This window comes from Alnus glutinosa, chromosome 3 (assembly GCF_958979055.1).
Source record: "Alnus glutinosa chromosome 3, dhAlnGlut1.1, whole genome shotgun sequence".
Classification (NCBI taxonomy): Eukaryota; Viridiplantae; Streptophyta; class Magnoliopsida; order Fagales; family Betulaceae; genus Alnus; species Alnus glutinosa.
Genome location: NC_084888.1, coordinates 22,242,479 through 22,253,435, shown reverse-complemented (window position 1 = coordinate 22,253,435; position 10,957 = coordinate 22,242,479). Strand labels below are relative to the sequence as shown.

Below are 10,957 nucleotides of genomic sequence, written 5' to 3'. Positions count from 1 at the left end.
TTTCTTTTCAGTTAATGTTTCGACTTCTCTTCCTGTGTTTCCTTTGCTTTCTCTATCCAGCAAGCCAAAAAGCATATAATCTTTGCCATCATTTCATTCATGCTCTTATTCTACCATCTCTTGCCTTAACTAACATACTCTTGTCACACAATGCAACATTGTAAGCTTATCCCAAAAAAAAAAAATTTCTGCTCAATGGGCCAAGTTTGAAGAATCTGATATGCCAGCATTGTAAGCTATGGTATCAGATGAACAGCGCAGAGCAGCGTGCATGCAGGGTTGCCTTTAACAAGTAGGGCAATGCGTTAATGATTTTGAGCAAAAGCTAGCCGATCTCAGTAAGTAGAATGGAGTAGAGGAGAAATGAATCGGTTTTCAAGGCAAATTGCAACATAATTCAAGCTTGAGTGCTTGGAATGTGGATGAAAAAAAACAATCCACCCCATAACTTTGCAAAAGAATAATAGAGATTTTTGATGCAATGAACATTTACAAACCCCAATGCTCGCTCAATTAGAGAGCATAAAACAATAATGTCCTACACTCTTGACCATGCAGGGAGAGGAAGATGAAAAAAAATTAGGGGAAAAAAGTAAATGAACAGAGCTTACAATGCATACAAGTACCCGCCAGCATATCCACAACGGATTCTCTTGCTGTCTAATTTACATGGATAAAACTATGCATTAGGAACTGCCATGAGATCTCACAGATGAAATTGATTGTGCTGAAACAGATGCAGTTGGACTGTTAGGATCCCGATCTACGTTGATGGCTTTTGGTTTTCCACTCAATCTTTCAATTGCTTCTTGACAGATGTCAATAAACCAGTCATCATCCGGTAGTGCACTGACAACAAAATTAATCTCAGCCTCAGGAAACCAAAATGCTCTGGAACACACTCACACCCACACAAATAAACGCATTGGAGTTTTCTTTGTTTTTTTCAAGACAAGTAAATGTTCAAGATTTCTTTCCTCTTCCCCTTTCTTTTCCTACTTGCCTCATCTCGCTGGAGAAGTCAAGACATGACAAATACAACAAATTCTTTTGGAACAAATAAGCACAACAATCTCAGATTTTACTGGTACAAAAAGACTCCATGAGCCTTTCTTTAACCTTAATCAGATTAGTGCATGACTGGAAGGTGGATTCGATTACCTTGTCTTTAACTTTTTGTATTCCCTCAAGTTGAGGCCAGGTGGCAAGGATAATATTTGTTGGATTTCTTCCAAAAGGCGGTTTTTTAGGTCATATCTTCTTACAATACGCTAATCCCCAAGTTGGCTCTCCCTATCATTGGAAGAGGATTTGGAGGAATAAGGCTTCCTCAGCTTCAGGGAAGATCCTATGGATAACTTCAGAAAGAGACCCAATATAGTTGTGGATTGGTGTTTTATGTGTAAGAAAAGTGTTGAAACTATTGATCATCTTTTGCTCTATTGTAAAGTAGCCAAAGATTAGTGGGGGCCGATCTTACGTCTTTACGGGATACAGTGGGTCATGCCCCAATGGATCGTGGAGTTGTTGGCTTGTTGGAGAGGATAGTTTGGAAGACATTGCAATTTAAAGTCTAGAAGATGATTCCTCTGTAATTAATGTGGTGTATTTGGAGAGAACGTAACACTTGAAACTTTAAAAATTGTGAGAGGATGAAACTTCTCATTTTAAAATGATATTGACACTGTTCATGAGCATTGAATTTTTTTTTTTTTTTTAATAGTAATTTCAATTTCTTATGATTTTATCCATTCTGCACTGAATCTCCAAATGCCTGCAATTTTAAGTTACATCTTAATTGTTAGAAATTTCCTTAATCCTAGTCATGCTTAAAACTGATTTTTATTTTTACAAGGCATCTATTCGGAAAGCAATTAGTCCACCTACCTTAATAGCATGGCACATAAGCTAGGCCTAGACCCCTTCATAACTACCTGGGACATGATGCGTCCCTATTTCATGATTCAAACCATTGTGCTTGATGACAAATGAAGAATTGACATTTCAAAGAAAATGAAGAATTACATTGACTCGTATTTGATTGATGGTACTATTTCTATCAACCAGGTGGAGATCAGCTTAAGATCAAGTTAATTGAGACTTCTTGTTGTATATGCTGAGGTGGTGTGGCTCTAGAGGGAAATGGCGCGTTTGAATAGCTTATTGCATTCCTTTGGTGCATTTCTTGATTTGATGATCGACACCCCAACAAGTTTTTTCAGTACTTCAGTGGCTTGAGACAAGGGGACCCTTTGTCATCTTTGTTGTTTGTCCTTATAATGGATGCCTTGAGTAGAATGATTTCAGCTGCTGCGAGTGGGCAGCTATTGTCTGGCTTCTCTGTTGGGTAATGTTGGGGGGTTTGATTTCTCTCACCTTCTCTTTGCTGATGATTCTCTGATCTTCTGTGGTTCTAATCCAGATCATCTCTGTCATCTACATGGCTTATTCCTATGCTTTGAAGCTACATCGGGCTTGAAGATAACTTGGCTACATCAGAAATGGTTTATATGGGAAATGTTTATAATGTGGAAGGGTTGGCTGGTACTCTAGGTTGTGGGGTCTCCTCCTTGCCCGTGAAGTATCTTAGCCTACCGTTGGAGGCCTCCTACAAGGCTAAACATATTTGGGACGGTGTTATTGAAAGATAGAGCGACGGTTGGCTAGTTGGAAAATGATGTACTTGTCCAAGAGTGGTAGGGTTACCCTTATTAAGAGCACACTTTCTAATTTGCCTACGTATTTCATGTATCTTTTTCCTCTACCTACGATTGTTGCAAACTGTATTGAGAAGCTCTAATGTGATTTCTTATGGGGTGGGCTAGGAGAACTGTTCAAATATCACCTAGTTAGTTGGTCCAAGGTTTTTTCGCCACTCTTTGAGGGTGGCTTGGGAATTCGGAACTTGCGGATATTCAATCGTGCTCTCTTAGGTAAATGGCTTTGGTGCTATGTGCATGAGAGAGGCTTGGTGGAGAGTGGTAGTAGACTCTAAATTTGGCAGTTCGTGGGGTGGGTAGTGTTCTATTGAGCCTTCTGGTGCGTTAGAGTTGGGGTTATGGAAAAATACTAGGGGGATTGAGAGAAATTTTCGTGTCAAACAAAATTTGAGGTGGAAGATGGCTCCAAGATTAGGTTCTAGCATGATCAGTGAGATGTGGCCATTAAAGAAGCCTTTCCAGATTTATTTGGTATATTGCTTGCACAAACGATGACTCTGTTGTAGCTTACTTAGAGTTTTATGGTGGTTCCAATTAGTAGAACATGAGCTTTACTAGAGCGGCTCATGATTGTGAGGTGGATGTCTTTGCCTCATTCTTCAGAGTGTTGTATTTAGCTAGAGTGAGACGAGGAAGTGAAGTTGAGGTGGGTCCCCTCCAAAAGAGGGTTGTTTAAGGTTAGATCCTTCTACTGTTCCTTGGTTGAAGTGAAGGCCACCGCTTCCGTTGGAATATTGTTTGGCAGACTAAGGCTCCTTTGAGAGCGGCTTTTTTCGTTTGGTTGGCGATTTTAGGTAAGATCTTTACCATAAATAACCTCAGGAAGCGGCACATCATTGTGGCGGACAAATGTTGCATGTGTAAGAGAAATAGAGTCTGTGGACCATATTTTTCTTCTTTGTGGCGTGGCTTATGTCATTTGAATTGCATTTTTCAGTCACTTTGGATTGTCTTGGGTTATGCCTAGATGTGTAATTGACATGTATGCTTGTTGGTGGACTACAGATAATATGCAAAGTGCTGCTGTGTGGAAGATGGTGCATATGTGCCTTTTATGGTGTTTAGGAAAGAAAATGAATAATAGAAGTTTTGAGGACTGTGAGAGGACTTTTGGGAAGATTATGTCTTTTTTATTCAAAACTTTGTATCTTGGGACAATTGCTTATGTTTCTCCTTTTACTATTAGTTATAGTGATTTCCTTGTTCTTTTTGCTCATTCTAGCTAGGTACTTGCTCTTGTATACTTCTCGTGTACTTAGGGAGCCTTCTTGCATATAATTTGATGATTATTACAATGATAGTAAAACATAAGCTAATTTATAGCCCAAGAATAGAAAAGGGAGGGGTGGAAAAGCCTACCTATCGGGATCCATCCCTGTTGCAGCAAATGCTGCCATGGCTTTTGATATGATCTCTTTGACAACTCGATGCAAATTCCGAGATAAGTAACGACCTTGGGAAGCGAAACATATCACGAACTTCATGTCCAAATAGAACTGCACATGTTAAAACAAGTAAACAGGAGGCTAATGTTTGTAAACATGGATCGCAAAAATAAACTCTCCAAAATCAAGACAAGAGGAGATGGCTAATTCAAAATAAAACCACAAAAGTGTGGTTTATGATGACTACTCTAAATCTTAAGTGACCATTTTATGCATTTACACATTTTTCTTATAAGACATAATTCTTAAATAATACTGAGGTTGACTTTATTAATTAAGTACATTAGTCTGACGAATTTTTTTTTTTTCTTAGTAAAAAAAATAGTCAGAATTTGTCAAAAAGACTGTAAGTAATATTAGGCTAAATTTTGAAAAGAGCAAATGAAAACAGTTCACAAAATAGTTGGTTTCATGTTCAGGACAACAAGGGACGAAGCTGCAAGGGAGTGGCATTTAACACATTCTCTCTCTGCCACTTACCCCCCAATTCTCTTTCTTTTTTTATTTTTTATTTTTTTATTTACACAGTAGTTCCTCATTTCTTACAATGATTCCTCGTATGAGATAGTTCTTGCATCACTAAATAAACAGGAAGCGACTAGAAGATATGACATTTACACAGTATACACTTCTCATCGAGTAATGACACCTAGGTCCTTAGTGGTCAGGCTGTAATCAAATGTTAGCTTTTTAAATAGTAAGTTACAGATGAACCGCATGGGTCTTGAATCCAAGACCTCACCCACCATATTGTTCTTATAGGAGGGAAGATACCATTTGCACTAGAGCACATTGATCACTAATCAAATGTAGAAGGCCATTTTAACAATGCAATTGAGTGAAGGGACATGACATTTCCACACCTGTCGTAGACCAAGAGGACCTAAAGGCTTTGACCCTTCCTCAATATCATCCCAAAAGCTTTGGTCTTCCGAAAGCCACAAGATAACAGTTTCAGTAAGTCTCATTAATAGCAAAATAGCAAATCTTTCCCTGCCAACAAACATATCTGCTGCTATGCTAGCCATTCTGTACAGTTTCAGAAAAAGTTCCTGGTCACAACAAAGTAACAACATCAGAAATTTCAGACTCAGAAAATCCTTATCTAAAAAAAACAGTAGAAGACTTCCCAATTTACAATAGACCCTCAAAGCATAAACTTAGGTATATCAAAATGTTGGTTTTTCCTTCAGCACAGGTAATAATTATTACTCAGAAGCCTAACACTTCATTACAACCCAAGGCAGTAGAGTAAATAGTTCGGTTATAAAGCAGATGAACTTAGAAACCAAAAACTATAATGGCAATCAAATTCCCCATGTGTGGACAAACAAAAGGATGCAAATGACAAGAATTAAGACTGATGATAAAGTAATGGTAACAGAACAACAATGAGATACCAACAATGTCATCACATCATATTTATTAAATTAATAACATATTCCACATGGTTTATCATGTAAAATATCAGAATTATATCAATAAACTATGCTTCAAGTGCAACAAAAACATCAATATATTTAGTATGTGTGTCTGAAATAAATCGGAGAAAACAGTTAATTTTCATTATTATGTATATTAATCGTGAAGTACACATTCACATGTCAGGAAATGACAGTAACACCTATGCATTTGATATTTATAGATGAAGCTCAGTCAAAAATCAGACATTTTTTAAGTATTTTGGGCAGTTAAAAAGTAATTAAAATATTGATAACAATCTCCAGCAATTTAAATTTAAATGACAATGCAGCATAACTAAGAGTTGAGTGGCAAAAGGATTCATGTATCAGACCCCAAACATTTGGGTCGAAGGAGCTGTAGGTTCAGCACAAATATTTATACATATATACATTTTTTTTATAAGTAATTCAATCTTATTAGAAACCGCAACCCAAATAATGTGTGTGTGTGTGTGTGTGTATATATAATAATTTGGTGCAGATATGAATGAAGAACTAGGTTCTTCAATTATGGATAATGTCATTTTGAATGTAATCAGAGCCCAATAGAATGTGTAATTACTGTTGCAAAAGGCATGCCATGTGCTTGTTTGTCACACTACATGCTATCCTACCAAGTCCGGATTTATGGTCTTTATTTTGGTTTCATGTGTGGTACAATATTCCTTAGATCCCATCGGAATGTGCAGCAGACCTTCAAAACACCATAAACCCAAATGACAGACCTGGAACCGAACTTTTACCAAATGAGAATCAACTTGAGCAGAGAAGCATAGGCGAGAGGGAGAGAGAGAAACCTCAATTATTTGAAGGATTAACCTTGAATAGAAGATAAAACCTCCTCTATGAGGAAATACTATCACTCTGAAACTGCAATTCAGCTCTTCTGTTGATGTAGCTACTGATGCATTTTTTTATTATTATTATTTATTTATGAATAACTGATATTTGCATTTTACTAGCAGTACGATCATAATTCATAATGAAAGAACCTAAAAACTAACCTATAGTGATTCAAGTTTTAAAGTCTGTGAATAAACTTTTTTCCAGTAAGATATTATGTACTACTTGTTCATAAAGAAGTAATTTACAAGTGATTACCTATCGTTGTTAAACAAAAAAATAAAAAGTACCTGGAATATAAGAGATGGAGACAACTCGAATTCATCCACATTCCCATCCATATTTATGTACATGTCTGCAGTAAGATGGCTGTCACCTTCCTCTGTAAAAATGAGATCTAAAGCATGCTGACGACAAAAAGTATCTTTTAATCTGTCAACTGAGTTCGCAAGCCGCCTCTTCCATTCTCTTTGCTCAGGATGACGATTTTGCCTATCTAAAGGTCTTCTATGAGTTTCATCCTTGTAAGTAGCCTGATTAAGAGGGGAAAGTTTCATGGCTGCACGCGGAAGTAGTTCATCAGCTAGTAATGATGCATTTGCTAGCAATGCGATCTGTTGAGCATCCGTATCAGCCATTCGGACAATTTTATTTCCAGAAGCTTCAAAGTTTGCTTCTTCCTCCATTGAACCTGGTAATGCTTTTATGAGCATGTTCACATATGAGTTAAATACTTGAAACAACCCTTCAAGCGTTTGACCTCCTAACTGCATACTCAGAAGTGGTCCCACATCTTCGAAGAAATCCTGTAAGAGCAAGTGAAAAATTCAGCCAAAAAATAATAATTGAGGAATTAAATCACCAAAATGGAACCCTAACCCCCTTTCACTTAAAAAAATGAATGAAAAGAAAAGGCATCAAGCATAAGATCAATCAGAATTCCCCACTTTCAAGACTTAAAGGAGCAAGTGCTCAGATAAATGGAAGGCGCATTAGAAATCCAAAGCACTACTAAGATCATTGGAAGAGAAGCAACACTCAAATGAAAAAGTAATTTCACACTTTTTTTGTACACCCAGGTCAGTGAGAAACGTTATTCTACCAAGTCCCATAAAGAGAAGAAAATCGTTTGGCATATTGCTTAAAACCAAACATAATAATAGAAGGCAGAGGAAAAGTAAACTGAGTAAATTTAGAGCCCTAGACCATCTAAAAGAGCATATAAATGCCATAGTATTGGCATTTATCTTGCAACAACAAGAAAACTAGATTAAGTGACAAGGCACTCAGATTGCAGTATAGTATGTATTATAAGAAACCAATTATTAACTTGAAGAGTGTTTCAGCCAGAGAGTAAAATCCACGTTCCCTATTCCAACAAGAAATTAATTTCGCTTAAAGTTATTCAAGACCGAAGAGGCGAGGGAGAAACACAATCTCCTATCACATCTCAAGACCAACTATCTCGTCCTCAACTCAGAAGGAAACCATAATCGACTACATGGAGGCAGACAGACATGCATAAGCGAGCACATAGGCGTGTGCGCACACACAGATATATACTTTTCTATATATTTTTCTATATATGTGTGTGTGTGTGTGTGTGTGTGTGAGATGGATGTAAGATATCAGTTGTATGAAATTTAGGTGGGAAACATATAGTTCACCTGAACCATCAAATTGAACCGATGAGCACTACTTGTAAGTTTGTGTTGAAACACTGTTGTGTTACCAAGGGATGTGCTTGAAGGCCTGCCAGATTGACGTGTAGCTGTTGGAGGGTACGTGAGCATCCAATCATCAGCAGCAGCTAGAGCAGCAGTGCTCTCTTCAATTCTTTTTAAATTAGCATCTAGTGCTTGTTCAACACTGGGCCTGAAGAGCTTCAAGAGCACAGGACAAAGTGTTAAGCCACGTGTTTCTAATAATGAACAATGACCTAATGCTATTTGAACACATTCTGCAGCAGCTCTTAAACCTCCGGCCGCTGCTGAAGAAGCTAATGCATGTCTTTTAACAAGAAGAGCAAAAGCCTCTGTTTTCTTTGTAGCCCACATCACGAGCTCAGAAGTATAAGCTGGTTCCTTACCAAAAATGGCAAATGAATCACTTGCAGCCTGAGCAATAGCAGAGAACACCAGCTGTGAGAGAGCAGCAGTATATGCTCCACCATATGAGGTGCTTGATGGGCGAAGGCTTTGCATATTATACTGGTATCTTTGTAGATGAGCATTAAGTAGCAAACTGTGAGCACGAGGGCCATCCCCAAGCCTTTTAAGAGCTGATATAGCTGCACGAAGTTCACCACCATGCGTGGAAGGCTGGCAAGCAGCTTCAGCGAGCTGATCAGCTAACTTTTGCCTGCATTCAATAATAGAAGTCTGTAGAGACATGAGTACAGCTGGGGTCAACGTTTTCAATTCTTTTGCTTCGGAAGCTACACGCTCTCCTTCATCAAGTGCAGCCAAGGCTTCATCCACTCTCCTCTCAGCTAATAGAACGTCCAAGAGATCAGGGAATTCTAACAACCATTTCTCCAGTTCTGAGGGTTCTCTATCTTCAGAAATCAATAACTTGTTAACCTTATTACCTTCTGAAACAGAGATTGACAAGGAATCAACGTGGACACCATCAGCTAAACCATGAATTAAAGCAGCCTGAGTAGATAGCAGGTTTCTGATGGAAGAAAGCTCCCCCTCTAAATCTGATATCTCTTTTGATGTGCTGTAAGATGTACACATTAGTCAAAAGACAAAAATACACTCAACCAATAATGTATCAGTTAACCCCAGAAACCTACTTTTGATTTCTATTAAGGTCTTAAGATTCAGGTCTTGACTGACAATAAGACAGGCAAATATATCGAGTTAAGCCCATAAACATTTTTTTTTTTATAAGTAATCAAATATCATTAAAAGCGCAACCCAGATACACAGAAAGTATACAAGAGAAACACCTATCTAGAAGGAGAAAAAAGAACAGGAAACATTTGAACATACTATAAGGAAAGATAGTTAGAATCTTTGTAATGCCAAAACTGATTTGTTTTTTTTTCGGTAGGGGGAGGTTACAACCACCATGACTGGGATCATATTGTTAATTTCTATTTATGATAGAATTTAAAGAAACTAGAAAGAGAACACAATGTTTAAAACATTGAATACTTTTGACTGCCACGTTATGATAAACAAATATCAATCTGAATACTCCAATTGGAACCACCTCACTTCCTCACGCTACTTCTTTCGAGGCTCCACATTTCTCATGGTGCACTGCACTTTCTAAAAGATTTTAGCTTCTTTTTTTTTAATAATCTTATTTATTATTGATATAATCTTTAGCATTGGAAGAATGTAAGAATTGAGAATTCAAAGATGTTAAATGACCACTACAGATATGAAGTGAATAACGCAATATGTTTACATTAGGGCTAGCACCACATAAGTAACGAGTTTACTCCAATTCTTGAATTCCTATGGCATGATGGCATTTACCATGAAAAAGGTCTTCAACCGGAAAGAGAAATACTTTTTTTTTTATAAGTAAGAAGATTTTATTAAAAAAAGCGTAAAGCGCCCTAAGTACACAGGAAGTATACAGAGGAACAACCCAGCTAGCCCACAAAAACAAAGGAAAGCCAAAAGACAAAGAAAAGCCCCAAAAACCCAAATAAACAAAGATAAGCCCCCAACAAACACCCAAGAAGCAAAAGAAGCACCCCAAAACCACAAGAAACCCAAAAGAACCCACAAAGAAGGTAAGGCCCCAACAAACACCCAAGAAACATAAGAAGCTCGCCAAATACAATAACAACCCCTACCAAGCACCCAAACCTGCCCCGAAAGCCCCCAAACTAAAACCCCCTACAACATGAGAGCTTTTCCTTTCCAACTCTTGGAGGAAGTGCTAGCATCGCCATAATTGATGGAGCTCTTCAAATTCAAGAGCTCCCTATTGCCTTTTGTCTTCTGGCGAGCAATCATCTTGTCCCGATGGATATCTTCTTCCAAGGCATCCAAGATAGCCAAAGACTCCTCATCTTGAAAACCATCCATCTCCCAGTCCAAGGGCAACCCCTCCCAAAAATCATTGTCCTTCTCCCAAACAACAATCTCCCCATTTTGATCAAACCCAACAGGCCAATTCCGAGATTGGGAAAAGCCATTGCCCTCTACGGGTGGAGGACAACTTGGGGGGGATGGAAGTCTTTCCACTCCAACATCCTTAACCTCCCGAGGCGGAGGGTTGAGGAACCCCTTCCGAAGGAAGCTTTTCTTCGCCGAACCCGCAGACTTCTTCACTGGAGGCGCTGTAACTGAACCCTTACAGACAGCCGTCTTCGAAGCTACTAGTGAATCAGCTAACAAAACCTCGTTCCATTTCACAGAATGGCCAACCCTGAGTTCTCTAGCCTTTCTGTAGTATCTCTGGAAGGGCTTAGAAGGCTGCAACACAGGAAGAGAACAACAGATCTTCTCTCCCAACA

General features: G+C 38.3%; 1 protein-coding gene across 1 annotated transcript in view; it reads right to left on the bottom strand.

Annotated features, from left to right (window-relative positions):
• Positions 1 to 470: 470 nt before the first annotated feature.
• Positions 471 to 10,957, bottom strand: part of LOC133863091 (exocyst complex component EXO84B-like) — a 29,549-nt gene continuing 19,062 nt past the window's right edge. The window contains exons 3-7 of the mRNA XM_062299082.1: positions 8,139 to 9,195; positions 6,762 to 7,277; positions 5,029 to 5,217; positions 4,080 to 4,216; positions 471 to 849 (exon numbers count right to left, since the gene is read on the bottom strand). Of these exons, the coding sequence (XP_062155066.1) occupies positions 687 to 849; positions 4,080 to 4,216; positions 5,029 to 5,217; positions 6,762 to 7,277; positions 8,139 to 9,195 (2,062 nt within the window). The 3' untranslated portion in view covers positions 471 to 686. The remainder of the gene's footprint in view (positions 850 to 4,079; positions 4,217 to 5,028; positions 5,218 to 6,761; positions 7,278 to 8,138; positions 9,196 to 10,957) is intronic.